Below are 14,908 nucleotides of genomic sequence, written 5' to 3' on the forward strand. Positions count from 1 at the left end.
ATCTTGAACATTTTTTTAATACGATTTAAAAAAATACAATAGCAGCACTGGGGGAGATTTGAAGGGTAAAGCAGAACGGGGCACAAGCTGCACTAATAATTGTAGGCTAATTACGCTCCAGTAATTATTACATTTTTATTATTATTATTAAATTAATTATTAAATTATTATCCAGGCTTATTAAAAATTAGATATGTCCATAGCAATAATTACAAATGACAGCTACAATAATTAGACATTGATCATGATTGTAACTGCCTAATTATCCCTCTGTGTGACTTATCACCCGAGGGTGAAAATAGGTGGACACTTTGTACTGCACAGCTGGTTACTATGTCACATGAACAACTGGATGTTATTCAACACAAGTCTACAGTGTCTCACTCATCTCTCTACAATGTAAAACAATGGTAAATAACTTACCTTAAATGTTGCTTTTCTCATTCTCTCCTCAAGACATCAGAGGATACTGATGCATTATAAATTCATATCACAGTTCCCGACTCATCCAAACACCAGATATGTTGGTTAATGTCTGTGGGTCCCCCCTCTAACAACCAGAACAAATAGTAACGAGTCTGTGGCCACTGTTGCTAATCTTTATTAGAAGACATATTTTCTTAAAAGAGACCAACATCAGAGAGTTAGGATTACAGTTTGTGATTTAGCATTACTGAGATGGTAGACACTCTTCTTCCTGCAATAAACCTCATCAAGCTACTGCCGCACATTTTTAACAGATTTTATACCTGCATCAGCAGGTTTAGTAATGAAAAGTCAGTGTTTTACAAACCTCGGTACTTTATGCATGCTTGATACAAACAAGCAAGCCTCCTGCACAGCCCATTAAAACAAAATAAATGGGTAAAAGATTGTTTTTACCTGAGTTTTGGTAGACTGGGCCTTTAGTCCATGATTGTATAATTTCACTATTTTTCACTTGATAAGGAACCAAGGAACCATTTGGGAACAAAAATATTATTTGAAAAAGAAATGAAGTCTGGCAGTCCGCATTTCTAAAATACATAATCACCACAGTTGAGTTTTGAAAAAAAAAAAAAAAAAAAAAAGTCTTATTATGCAGCTAGAAATGTGTGGCACTTGTTTCCAAACACTGTCTGAAACTATCAACTGTCTACCGACACAAATGTTACCTTTGAAACATGATGCAAATCCTTTACATATTACAGTACAGCAGAATTTGTGCAAAAAACAAAATGATCAAATCTCAAAAAGATGCGAGCTTACAGCTCTGTAGGCATGCACAGTACACATAAAACATACTTTAATAAACAGCATGCAATTTTGTAAAAGAAAAAAAATAATGATAAAAAAAAAGCCTAATATTCAACATAAACTATTCAATGAATGCAAAGAATAAGGATCAAATATATGTTTAACCGTATTGTTATAAGAGCTGGTGAAAATGCAAGTTATATTAAAAACAACGACTTAAAAAAATGTGTTGGCTTTTAGTGGAAAAAGCTTTTAGTGTGTTAGAGTTACAGCAGAGGGAGCATTCCTCCTGTCCTCTCCTGGGTTTCCTCTTTTTCCCCCCTTCTCTCCACAGTCCTTTACTCTTCCGGTGATTGCCCTGGACCTGCCAGCAGCATCTCAGAAATATTGTTCTCACTTCCACAGCTTCACAAAGTCTGAGTGAGCGGACGGGAGACAGACATCATATTAATAAAATATTATGTTTCTTATCTGTGCCTGTAAGGATGTTACTGTTGCTGTTTATTTACTGATATACAACTCTGCACAATGTCTGCTCACCATTATTGCAGTCTTTGGCCATATCTCTCTCTTTCAGTAGGTTGTTTTTGTGTTCTGTGGATTGCCGTACACATACAGGTTATGAGAAAGTACTTAATTGATGTGTGTTTCCTGCACATGTGTGGAGGAGGCTGACTGTACCTGAATTCATAGGTTCTTGGTTACAGGTCCTCAGCTCTGTGCAGTCTAATGACATTTCACCTCCACCCATCACATGTCCCCTGCACAGGAAAAAAGCATTGTTCTGCTTACAATTCACTTCAATTCAAAGCAAAGAAATGCCTCATCATTTAACTTATAGTAATGTCTTACTGATCAGGTCGACGCAGGTCATACTCCAGACCTGAAAATGTAAAAAAAAGAAACAACACGCAATCTCAAAACACAAAGTATCCAACAAATGTGCTCTCTATGAATATGCATTTCATAATTATAAAATAAGCTTGTTGTCAGATAAAAGCTGAGAAAACAAGGTGAGTTAATGACACACACAGTACCTCGCTTTTTGCGTCGTCGAGTCAGCACAATGACAGCGACAACGATGAACGCCAGCAGTAAGAAGGTTGCCAGGAAGTAGCCCAAATGCTGCACGAAATAACCACGATGCTCGGGGAGGATGACATTCACCACACGTGGACCCTCCACCACTTCAGTCCCTAAAGGCAGAACGTGGATAAAAGCAAACCTTTTCTATAATAAACACAGCTTGCAGGACATGTTGTAAATATTCCACATCGTAAACATCAAGAGAACTCAACGTACTTACAAATTAACAACAACAGGAAGTATTTTAGAGGATTTATTGTCATATTCTAACTGTATAAATATTGGATTGTTATATTGGATTAACGTAATGGCAATAAACAGATCAAACTGGAAAGTATTTTATACATAACTAGAAAATCTTATTCCCCCTGAGGTTTCCAAAAGCCAGAGAGGGAGAGCAGGAGTTAAACGTCTGTTCTGTGGTAATGACTTCCAGACCTGATGTCATGCAGCTGTTTTTTTTTTTTCATCATTTGCGCCTCAGAAAAACACATGCTGACCAGAAAAGAGGGGGAGAAGTGTGAGGAAAGAGAGACAGATTCTGTTTTGTGGTCGGTTTGCGTGTCTGTATTAGTTTTCCATTTAAGCCTTTTCACGTCTTCTCACAAACCCAGAAGTGTAGTTTCTGCATGCATGGAAAATAAATCTGTGACACTCTCAGTAGAGTGAAATACAGTCTGTGTACATATCTGACAACACTGCAGGCAGCTCCAGTCTCACAGTGAACAATAATCTTCAATCCATGTTTATAGAGCAGTTGAAGGGTAAAAAATAAATAGCTTCCTTGTCGTTACTGTACTCTTTTAAATTTCTCCCTGAATTCAAATGCAGCCTGTCACAGAAGCCAGATCATAGAAAAAAAAATGGATCATGAAAAGTATTTTCCCCTTGAATTTTTCTCTTGAGTAAAGGATTCCTCTCTGGTCTCTCATTAAAACAGATAAGTTGGACTCTAGTAAAACAAGGCGCCACTGAGGGACTAATGAGGAAAACATTCAATGTACCGTCTCTGATCATGCATTCAAAAGCAGCCAATCACGGAGTAAAAAAAAAGCTTATTCTGACTTAATCACCCAGCTCCTAAATGGGAGCTTAGTTGGCAATTATCACCTGTCATTGTTTAATGTACCTACTATGGATGAAACTGCAGAGACATGTCTAAGGTCATCGTCTCTAGAGCTCATGTGTCACAACCAGAGCTGCAGCCACGTCCCAACAGCAGCCCATTTCCATTTCCCTTGACAGATCTGACAAGTGTGACTGTGTTCACGGCTATTTCACATATGCTGCACAGAGCTTACCCTGTGTTTGTGTCCCTGTGGGATATACTTCATTTGCAACTCAGTGGACTGAAGGGAAAGCATCTTCATTTTCAAATAGAGATGTCTGATGAACAGCTCACACACAGCTCGCCCTCTTCGTGATTACACAGACACAATGTTCGATTAGCTACAAAGAATTACAGCATTAAAGTGAAATATGTAATTTCAGATGATTGCTGGCGCCTGCGTGAGCACAAACAACTTACTTTTAATCTAACAGACAAGATCAGCGGTGCGTAAAGAAGAAGTGAATTCTTAGATGAGGTTTACTCAAAGGGCGCAGGCAGGATGCCATTTATCCACGTGTGCATTTCCTCAACATATTTATGGGGCTAATGCTGTCGTGGGAGGATCCATAGTCTAACACATACCTACATCCCTTCCCTTTACTTTGCTCTTTCATGTCACAGCTGGCCCAAATGTTGAACATATGCATAAGACTTCCTTCAACTGCTGGTAATTCCTCAACCAGAGGCTGATACACATCAGCAGAGGGAAAGAACAGACTGGGAGAATGAATAAACAAAACTTGAGATACAGTGTAACCAGCCTGGACTTGTGGTTGGGACTTTTGGAAAATGAGGTCAAATGGAGGAAAAAAACACAAGATATGACCATCCACTCCCAAAATGACTGGCTGCTGGAGCCTACTCCTCTGCTCAGCACAGTTAAAATGTCTCCAGCTGTAAATGAAAAAGCTGTAAAAGTGGAGAGAAAAAAGTCAGCGAGGAAAATGAGGCCGCTTCCGTCGCAGCCAATTTAAAGCTCTTTACTGTAGACAGCTTCTCAAGCCAGAGCTGCATATAGTTCACTCCAAGAAAACTCACTTTTCAATGTGCAATGCCGAATTCATATAGTCAACAACTCGCAGAAAGATATCTGTCTTTCTTACTCAACTAGCTTCTACATTCCTTCTACCTCCTCCCTCTTCAGCTCAAACACAAAAACAGAGAGGTCTGAGGAGGAAATTGGCAGAGGAGAAGAGGAACTGATGTAACTGACCAGCTATGCCTATAATTATAACAAAAAGCCAAGAAGCTGTGTCGTCACTCTATGCACAATTCAGCCGAGAAACCAAAAGGGGATAAACATTTACCACTGCTATCATCTGGAAAAACAAAGGTCTAGTGATGTCTCTTTGTTGTTTTTAATTGTGAGTGACTTACTTGGCACTGGCACATCATTCTGGAAAACCCTGGGTGCTGTAGTGGGGTCGGATGGAAGCGGAGGTCCCACAGTGAGCCTGAAGATGCGTCTCTCATGCAGACCACAGTAATGGTGATGCAGGTGGCAGGAGTACAGGCCTTTATCAACGGGCTTCAAGTTAGAAATAGACAGTGAGAAGTCTCCTAAAGTGAAAGCGTCCTCCTCCACGTTCATCTTGCTCTGTCCAAAGAGCGGCCCATAATCCCGGCGCTCTCCGGAGGCATAGAGGTCCACCAGGCGGCCAGCCCTGTCAGGACGCACGCCAGGAGGCTGGAAGTCCCAGTGAGCCACTTGCTGCTGATCCTCCTGGAGGCCTTCTCTCCACAGGGAGCGCCGGTTCACACAGGGCAATACCACTGACTTGCCCAACAAGACCACGAACACAGTCCTCTCTCCATCCCAGTAACGTCTCTCCTTTCGAGCTGGAAACATACGAGTGTGAATTACATTACTATATAATCCGTTTCATGCATCTTGACTCATGGAATAGCATTAGGGTGAATGATTAGGACTCCTCACCTGATTTAGTGACATTGAGTTGGATTTGAATGGACTGGTGAATCTGGCAGTAGTGATGGTGCAGATTACAAGTATAAACTCCTTTGTCAGTTGTGACAACATCTGAAAAAAATAAGCAAACAAGCAACCGTTACATTAAATTGGAGATGGAAGAGTGCAATGTTCATGGTGCTAGTGGAAATAGTGGGGGAGTCTCACTGTTGATGATAAGAGAGAAGTTGCCGTCATTGAAAGCAGAGTCTGGGACTGAAATGCGTCCCTTGTTGAAGCCATTGTAGACCCTCTGACGGGCTCCAGGGGACATGTCAAGGATTCGCTCCACAGAATACTCTGGGCTGCTGCGCACCAAGTCCCAGTGCACCACCCTCTGACGGTCCTTCAGTCTGTCCTGGGTCCACACCATGCGGGGGCTGTGGCAGGGCAGAACGGCCTTGGACCCTGCAGGGAGGGTGATGTTCGTGGCCTCCACCACCAAGCCAAGCGCGCTGCCGCCGCTCTGACCCCATGCTGACACAAAAAAAAACATTGGTTTCAGGAGATCAATGCAGCAATGACAGAAAGAGATTCATCAAACATGAGCAATACTTTAAGGCAGTGCATGGAGAAACAAAAATGTCTTACCTCCTGGCAAGAAGAGCATAGCAACAACTGAAACGGGAAAAAAAAAAGAAACATGAGTGATTGGCGTTGTATTCTACTGAAGCACTAATTCATTCTCACTGAGGTATCGTAGATATCAGTATGTTCACTTATTAAGTCTTGAGAAATATTTATAAGACAAAATGTTGTGGTCGTTTGAGAGTATCGGTTTGATCTGGACTCGCCCAACATTGAAAGATTTCAGCTTTGGAACAGCTGCGGGTTCAGTGAGAGGACTGTTTACAATAACAGAGGAAAACTGAAGAAACAGGGACACAGTAAGAGGCAAGGTTTTAAAAAAACAGAAAAGTTCCACACAGAAACCCAACAGCAGAAAAGAAATATACCAGATGTCAACAATATTCTCTGGAAATATATTTTGTTTGTGCTTTTTCACTCTAGAAATAGGAAATGTTCCTACAGCGCATTTGCTGTTTCTATGCATTTTTCCCACAGTGCTATTTCCTCGTCTGTTTACTGAAGGGCCAGCGGAGACGCATGCGGCCAAAGCACACAGAGCCTCTATTCATCCTGGCTGCCGCTGGCTTGTTGCAAGGCCATGATCCTGAGGGGATGAAGAACCGGGCTGCTATTCAGCTGACTTCAGTCACACCAAACACCTGTATGTTTTTACTCTCCTGGTAATGTGTACCATGAACTACAGAGGCTGGAGGTGCAGAGCCTTCAGCAAGGTGTTTTGTGTGGATAAATTCAGTACATAAAAAATGTATAATTGAATAAAGAGTGGACTATTTTCAATGCACAGATAATACTGATTTGGAAAACGCCATGATTAATCAGCACATTCTGTGTCCATTCATTTAGTTTGAAGGTGCAATATTTCTAATGTTTTATATAATCCAAAATTAATTCAAAAGTACAAAAATGACAATGTAATTTGTATACAGTAACTAACTACATTTCAAAGTAATCTGACCAAACCCTGTTCCTCCACCACCGTCTAAAAGCAGAAAATACCAAATGGCTCATTCGAGTGTATTTTCATCACTGACACGTAGAAGCCAGCCGCACAAAATCAGTTTGATTCTGGTTGCAAGACCTAAAAGATCCTTCTCCATCGAGGGGTTTTGCTCATCTTGGCTGCACATGCGGCTAAATCACTTCATATGTGATCACAGGCAGCACACATGTGAAGAGAGTTTTCACTTCACCACCTCCAGATAATACTTCACTGGAGTGCTGTTAATATGCTTTTGTGTAGTGATTTGCACCAGTATATAATAATACTTCAAGCTGAGCAGAATAAATTCAGCACACACGCTGGCATCAGAGAGAAGACATCATGCTGGAAAACTTCATTTTTTTTTTTCTAATGAAGGCTACAAACTTTCCTGCAGAAGGTAACAAAGAGTCCCCACCCCTGTAATTTTCTCTCCTCCAGACACACAGGCTCATGACTCGCGAGGCTGGTTTTTAATGCTGAAGACTTAACAATGTGCTATTGAGTAGCCAGCTATAATAACAGGCGTTTACCAAACGATCTTCCAAATCACTGTTTGTCATTTGTAACCCCGGGAATCACTGAACAGAATGTCACCCCTAAGGTTAAACAAGAAAAAGGTTTCAACTCAGACATAAAGCATGTGTTTACTCGGCATAATCCATGCGATACGTGGGTGGGAGGCTTTACTCACAGCCCAGTCACACGTTGAGAATAAATCAAACAGATGAGTCCAGCTGCAGACTCAGCTAAACATGCAAAGACACATCCAGATGCCTGGAGCCATTGACTCCCCTGTGGATAGACTCACATTAAACGGCAGATTTGTATATTTAGTCATGTTGATTTTCACACGATCTACAAATTTGAATGATTCCAAGTAGTTTCTATTAAGTTGGCTCTCATAATATACTATTTCCTTGTGAGTTATAGCTTGTTGAATGTGTTTTTATGTACTGCTTTCTATATTGATGTATTTGATGCATAACTTTACTGAGTATATCATTGTAATTGTATACATGTGTCTTGTGGTTGGGACTACATCTGTGCACTTAAGTACTGCATTTGAATAAGTTAACTATAATTTCCACTTTTTTTGATAAGGTTTCATGTATGTCTGATCATCTCAGTGTGTGGGCACATTTTCACTTTAAAACCCCTTTTCTGCTGAACAAAGTCGAGGGATTGTCTACTGGAGCTGTACAGAACACAAACATGTTACTTTACTGTGACCTTGTTATTTTCTGCCTTGAATGAGTAGCTACATGTTTATACGATTATTTTGTTGAAAACAGCAATCCCAATCTTTTCCATGCCTTGTTGTCCAGTGGCCGGTAATTAAGACAGAGCCCATCATAAACAGGGTTGGAGCGGTAATCCCCCTCCTCCACGTTGTCTGGACTCAAAGAAGCCCACTCGCGGTGAAACACTCATTACTGACACATATAATGACTGACTGCCGGATTGTGCTGACTCCTTGACTCAGACCGCAGTTAACTAGAAACACATTGGGCTGAAGCCACAAAAACAATCCCACACGCACAGCATCAACAAGCCGAGGTGAGTCAAAGCCATGCGGCGCTGCTGTAAATGCCTCGCTTCACTTTCAGGTCCATGACGCTCCACGCATTTTATTTTCAGATCTTAGAATGTTTCAAAATAAATGGCAAATAAAATGAATTCCTGTCATCTTGAATAACATCACTCACACAGGAAATATAGTTTGAGATAAATAGATATACACCGGGTTTCAATGCAAATAACATATACGTATGTACCAATACAAATAATAAAATATGTATTATGATGCCCATAAATAAATAAATACATAAATGACACAGAAAAGGAACAAAACAAGTTTCTGGGTCTTAAAATCTGTAGACGTCACTAAAACTGGTTTTAAAGGATCAGCATGGAGATTGTTATTGAGTTAACAATAAATAATCAAATGAGGACATAACAGAAAAGTAAGTGGCGTCATTAACAAGAATACCGCAGCTAACAACAGAATATCAGCGATGCAGACTGCTGTTGGGTCAATCTTACAGATCCCATTGCAATGACGTTCAGAGGAAAGAACACTGAAAACACTATATTTACTGTGCAAGAAGGGTGCACATGAGAAATAAATAGCTTTCGGATTTTGTTCCCAGCGGGTATTTCTAACCTGGATCCAATTATGGAACAAAGAAAGTTTCCCTCAAAGTAATTTCGTCTCTTTTAAAAAAACAAGAAAAGTGAAGGACTTACTCGGAAGGAGAGTCATTTCGAGGTGCATCTTTTTCACCGTGCCGCCAGCAGAGGTATGAGCCCGTCAGGAGGTGCTGTGCGCATAAATTGATGAAACACAAGACTGCTTCAAGTTCACCGATCAGCGGCTCAGCTGTATTCTGTTGTATTCCTGCAGTCTGGAGCCTTCACACGCTCCGCCTCCGCCAGCCGATGAAATCCAACACTTTGGTGCTGCAGTGCGGGCGAACAGCATGTGTTGTAGCAGGTTACTATAATATAACTCTGAAAGGTTTTGCAGAAAACTGAAACATAACATACTAGACAAATGTAAAAAAAAAAAAAAAAAAGAATGCACCATTGTTTATCCAAAATAAAAATATTTTATACTACACAGCTACCAAACCAATACACAGGTATGTTTTTACAGAGGGTAAAACTGGCTTATATTTTCAAACCTTATCAACCGAGAGAACAAATGCTTTTTATACATCGAACTCTTCGTTTAAGATATCGTTAATTTATATGGTTGAAGATATTGTAAACAAGCCCTTTGGGAAAACTTCCACATGAGGAAGGGATTATAAAGGATCCTTCCTCATTTCCCCCTTTTTGATCTTTGGATTGCTGGTTTCTGAATCAAAGTAACTTTACTTCATAGCCTATTATAAAAGATTTTATTGTACAGAATATATTTTTAAATGGTCACACAGTCGGTTGAGATTGTTGTGCTCGTTTCTGATTTAGTTGGGGCGTTAAGATTTCGAAAGTAAACTAAGTCACCACTGACAGAAGAAATTCCAGGGTTAATCCATTTTTTCAGATTTTGCACAATACTGCCATCCATAGTAAGAAAAGAAAAATGTAATATGTCCTCTCAGCCTAAAATAAAGCCAACAGAAAATGACAGCACACCATGTCTCGGGCTTGAGAGAGAATGATCTTTATTAGATTATGTACACTTTGTTAAAAATAATTGTACACAGGTAATATCTCCTTATCACTGAAACATGCTTCGATTAAGCTGCAAAGAACAGAGAGTAGGCTGATTGTTTTAACTGCAGTGTGTGGTGTGAGGTGTGCAGAGGCATCCTGTGTGAGGGATGTGACCCAAACTTGATTAACTGTCAGTGTTTCTCAGTCTCTTTTGTTTCCATGCTGTTTAATGAAGATCTTAGGTGCACTCCATCCTTCTGGAGCCTTCTTCAGTCCAGCTCGTGTCCAAATCCTCTTCAGATCCTCCTCAAATCGTTTCTGCACAGGACAAACACACACAGTTGGCCGTGGTTTACGGAAAAAAATTCTATTGTAATTTGAGCACAAGTCTTACAACAATTATACACGAAATAAACATGTTTCAAGTTTAGTCAAAATGTATTTCATACATCATGATAAAATACGTTGACTAACACAGATACAGATAAATACTACCATTTGTGTAATGCTATCAAATTATCAGATATTAATTGGCTAAACATTAAGAAATAATCTGTCTAGTCAGCGTCACAGGATCCTTTTTTAAATCCAAAGAGAGGAAACTCTCACCTGCTTTTTTTTCCCCCTGCCTTCTTGCACTCTCCTCCTCAAGAACTTAGTCCGTTTAAGCAGTTTCTTGTATTTATGTCGGTTCATCTTCCGCCGTCGGATCTCCAGAACATTCTTACAGCTAAGGGGTGTTGCTGAACCCTCTCCATCCTCCAAAACGGGGACAGAGATGGGAGGCAGCACCTTCTCTTCCAGCAGCCCTGCATCCTCCAGCAGGGAAGGGAGAGAGTAGCGCAGGGAGAGCCAGCTCTCCAGAGGACTCACTGACATTTTACGTGGCACAAGAGCCTCGTCCAGTTCTGGCTCAAGTTGTACCCATCGAGGAGGAGGTGTGTTGTCCGCTGCTGTTGAGTAGTTTCTCAGTTTTTGTTGTAGCGAAGAGCAGTAAGCAGGAAGAACCGGTTGTACACATCCATTCAAAATGTCTCCATGGCCTTGAAGGGCACCTGGTCATTAAGAAAAAAATATGTATTATATCTTGAGTTACATACTTCAACTGGAATATAGTTTAAGATGAATTCAATGGATGAATAGATAAGATTTTGTTCATACTTACACGTTGCTCTACGTAATAAACGGGAGACAACCCTTGAAGTAAACATTGTTAATTATCATCCAGATAAAGTCATCAGGGATGAGTTGACTGGTCACTGGTCCTGTGGTCACTGGTCCTGTGGGCAATGCGCAAAAGAGTGTTGGTTATAACTCTTCCATAAAGCTTTAAAACTAGCAGTGAAAATATCCATTAATTAAATGGGATATACTTTAAGAAAAAGCACAACAACAAAAAAGTCAGTAGCTTGAGGTAACATATGTCAACATGTCCAAACTCTGGGTTAGCGACAAACATTATAACTGATGTCCGAAACTAACGTCACAAGAAAAAATATGAAATGCACTAACGCTACTAGGAGAATGTAAAATATTCAATATTAAGATAAACTGACAAAAATGAAACTTATTTTCTAGATGGAGGTGTCCCCCTTCGGCTTGTTGCTAATGCTAGCTAGCAATGTCGATCCGCTTCAGACGTGAAAGTCACGATATTATCACTAAAAAGATTAGAGCGAAGACTGTTTAGGCCACCAGCTATCTGACAACATGAATACCGTTATTTAACCCATTTTAGAAACAATGTTACGTTACCTGATATTCGTTTGACCGGGATTTTCGTCTTCAATGTGACTCGAGAAGCCAACTTCCGGGTTGAGCAACACAAAGTTAATGCGTTTCCTGTTTCTCGGAGCGAACAAGTGGTTCCGCCGGAGCAGTTCGATCCTCTGAGAGGGAGAATGAGAACCAATTTGGCTTTACATAACAATAACAATAATGATAATGATGACAATAATAATCAGAAGAAGAAGAAGAAAAACACACATATAACAAAATAAGTAAGAATTGTACTTGTACTTACTATTATTCTACATTTAGAAATAAGATACATACAACCTAATTACAGACATTCTTTTTCAACATTATATTACAGTGTGGACCTATGATTAGCAACATTAATATTTCCACTGGAGGTTACTTACAATCTAGGGTGGAAATTAACTGAGCAACCAGTAATTTAGGAACTACAGAGGTGGATGGAGCTGTCTGTTAACTTTAATCACAATGACCACATACCTCTCACATAAATATCTGCAGAAAAACATGTCATCAGTATTCACCTCAGCAAACATTTGAAAATAAAAACGGAATCCTGCAGCCCAGAAGAAATACATGAAACAGAAAAGTCTACTTGTGGCAAGTGGGGTTCGTCTCAATGTAGTCAGATGACATGCATAAACACTAGATGAGTAAAGGAGGGTGTGGAATGTAAACAGTTTTATGCAAAATACAAAAAAATTATAAAAATAATTTCGAAATGACAGGTATGACATGAATAGATCAGCTGCAAAATAAATATTGAGAATATATACGTATATCATATTTTATGCACTAAAATCCCCAAATTAGGTTCATCTGTGTTTCCAGTACAACCAGGCTGTATATTAACATGCATAGTATGTGCAGTGTATTCAAAACATCTGCCAGGATAACATCAACCCAGCATGCCCCAAGGCTCTTACAGCACACGCACTCACAGAGCAAGCAACTACCGACGTTTACGCATAAAAACTGACCTTCACTTTGTAGATTGACCTTTTTTACTTAGTATGAATGTCTCTGCACATAGTCAAGCATCTATTTGCATAAAGCACAACGTATTCAGGACAGTGTAAAAAAAGCATTTTCTTTTCTGTTTGTGTTGTTTTCACATTGTAGAACTGCACATTTCTAAAACTATTTATGAAGTACTTTAAACATATTATCCATTCCTTGATCTTTTTGTGAACCAATACATTTGGAAAGCCAATTTCAGTCATAACTCAGTCTTATATCCTTTTGACTCATTAAAACCCAATGTTTTTTTCTTCCATGCCGCACGGTTGTACAAGAAGGGAAGCCTCCACTTTTAGATTGCTCTAGTTTTACATACTTGTGGGTAGCCACATCAAATCATTTATTCATGGGGCTTTCTCGCTTTGCTTTCATTAAGATGGTGGGAAGTGGAACATCTACAGTTTGTAGACATATCACAGCAGGGATTTTCTCAATGAGGCATTCGGAATGTTGTATTTGTGTGCAAAAAAAAACACAGAATACCGAGTTTGTATTGCGTGACGTGATGCAGGGCAAAAGAATAGTTGTAAAATAGACTGTAAAGTTCTCCGGGCATTTATTTACAATAAAAACAACAACAACAAAACATTCATTTCATTGAAAATCCTGCTGGCAATTTGCTTCACTATCTATACTTACACCATCAGTTTGTGATGATAAGGCAACTGAAATGATCAGCAGGATATACTGTGAGATTTCCCTTTTACAGAACAGTCTTAATAGCTTTTAAAATACTTCTCTTCTACAAAACTCTTTTCTCAAAATAATATGCAAAGTAAGGGAGAAATAAAACAACAATGTATTGATAACTTGGCAGTAATTTCAAGATATTGGTCAATCCCATTTTAAATTAATAGCCTATACATTACACACTATTTACTCAATATCTATATCTATTTACAAAATCAGTAGTTGTATTTCGAGTTATTTTCTCACTTTAAAAGCAAATAAATATTCACTATTTATTGCAGGTGCATTGCAAATTTACTGCACTGAAAGAGACCTGACCCTTGGAAAAGAGAGAGCTTTACAGATGACAACATTATATTTACTCCAAAGCAACACATACAGAATAAGCAAATGGCATGATGCTGAATGTCGAAAGAGAGGTACAGTTGAACAGAAATACACTATGAATGCCACTTCAACAGGAACCAAATCAATAAATAAAAACATATATCAGTAAGAAAAAACTCAGAACTTAATGTAGAGACTCCTCACCGACAGACAAGACGGACAAAGCAGTTAGATCAGTCATGGATGGATAGATCCATACATAAGCAGACGATACAGACGGTGCTGAAGTATAACTGCAATGCAACACCATTTTCTAAGAAACTAGTGTGCTTAAAAGTTAATCTGAATCTATTAGTTTTATAATTAATCTAATACTGCAATTCCATTATGCAGTACAAGCGAATGAAAAAAATTGAGGTAAAATAAATGTGAGGGAGAAAGAAATTGCATGTTTAAGTTTTAAGGCCATTTCATACGATACATTGCTCTCTTCACTGTAAGTTTGAAATCTAATCTTGCGGAGATTTGGGTTGTGTTAGAGCACAATTGTTTTGCTGCAGCTACACAGTCCTTATATTTGGACTTTATCCAGAAATCAATATAATCACATTTAACAGCACAGCACAGTTCAATATTACATAAGAGGTTTTGTTTGAAAATACCCATATTTGATGCTGAATATTTTGTATTATGTACATATTAGAGATCTTTATTGAGTGGTATTGGTAAAACCATCCAGGCAATTATCTTCTCTACAGTATGTTGCAGCAAACATCCTTCTCGAAATCTCTACAAAGAGCTCAATGGCACTGTCTTTACCCTGTATATCCAGCACACCTGGGCTTCAACAAGACAAACTAAACCAAAGTTATATATTTTACAAATAAAACTATTACATTTGTAGATTTAAAAAAATGTGCACTTTTGAAACAAAAGGTGTGGTAAAAAAACAACAACAACAACAACAACAACAACAACA

The 14,908-nt window shown here is 39.1% G+C and overlaps 2 protein-coding genes across 2 annotated transcripts; both read right to left on the minus strand.

The window, feature by feature from the left end:
* Positions 1 to 585: 585 nt before the first annotated feature.
* Positions 586 to 9,380, minus strand: LOC116382662 (matrix remodeling-associated protein 8-like). The gene is made up of 10 exons (XM_031845889.1): positions 9,220 to 9,380; positions 5,991 to 6,017; positions 5,568 to 5,876; positions 5,370 to 5,471; positions 4,811 to 5,272; positions 2,274 to 2,432; positions 2,089 to 2,119; positions 1,918 to 1,997; positions 1,777 to 1,830; positions 586 to 1,652 (listed from the first exon to the last, which is right to left on the minus strand). Exons 1-10 carry the CDS (start codon positions 9,245 to 9,247, stop codon positions 1,630 to 1,632), a joined length of 1,275 nt encoding a protein of 424 aa, XP_031701749.1. The 5' UTR covers positions 9,248 to 9,380; the 3' UTR covers positions 586 to 1,629.
* Positions 9,381 to 10,119: 739 nt separating this feature from the next.
* On the minus strand, positions 10,120 to 14,872 carry aurkaip1 (aurora kinase A interacting protein 1). Its single transcript, XM_031844605.1, has 4 exons — positions 11,890 to 14,872; positions 11,300 to 11,414; positions 10,744 to 11,189; positions 10,120 to 10,452 (listed from the first exon to the last, which is right to left on the minus strand). The coding sequence occupies exons 2-4, from the start codon at positions 11,343 to 11,345 to the stop codon at positions 10,336 to 10,338; spliced, it is 609 nt and encodes a 202-aa protein (XP_031700465.1). The 5' UTR covers positions 11,346 to 11,414; positions 11,890 to 14,872; the 3' UTR covers positions 10,120 to 10,335.
* Between the last annotated feature and the right edge of the window lie 36 nt (positions 14,873 to 14,908).

Source organism: Anarrhichthys ocellatus, unplaced genomic scaffold (assembly GCF_004355925.1).
Source record: "Anarrhichthys ocellatus isolate YVR2014 unplaced genomic scaffold, GSC_Weel_1.0 scaffold5, whole genome shotgun sequence".
Classification (NCBI taxonomy): domain Eukaryota; kingdom Metazoa; phylum Chordata; class Actinopteri; order Perciformes; family Anarhichadidae; genus Anarrhichthys; species Anarrhichthys ocellatus.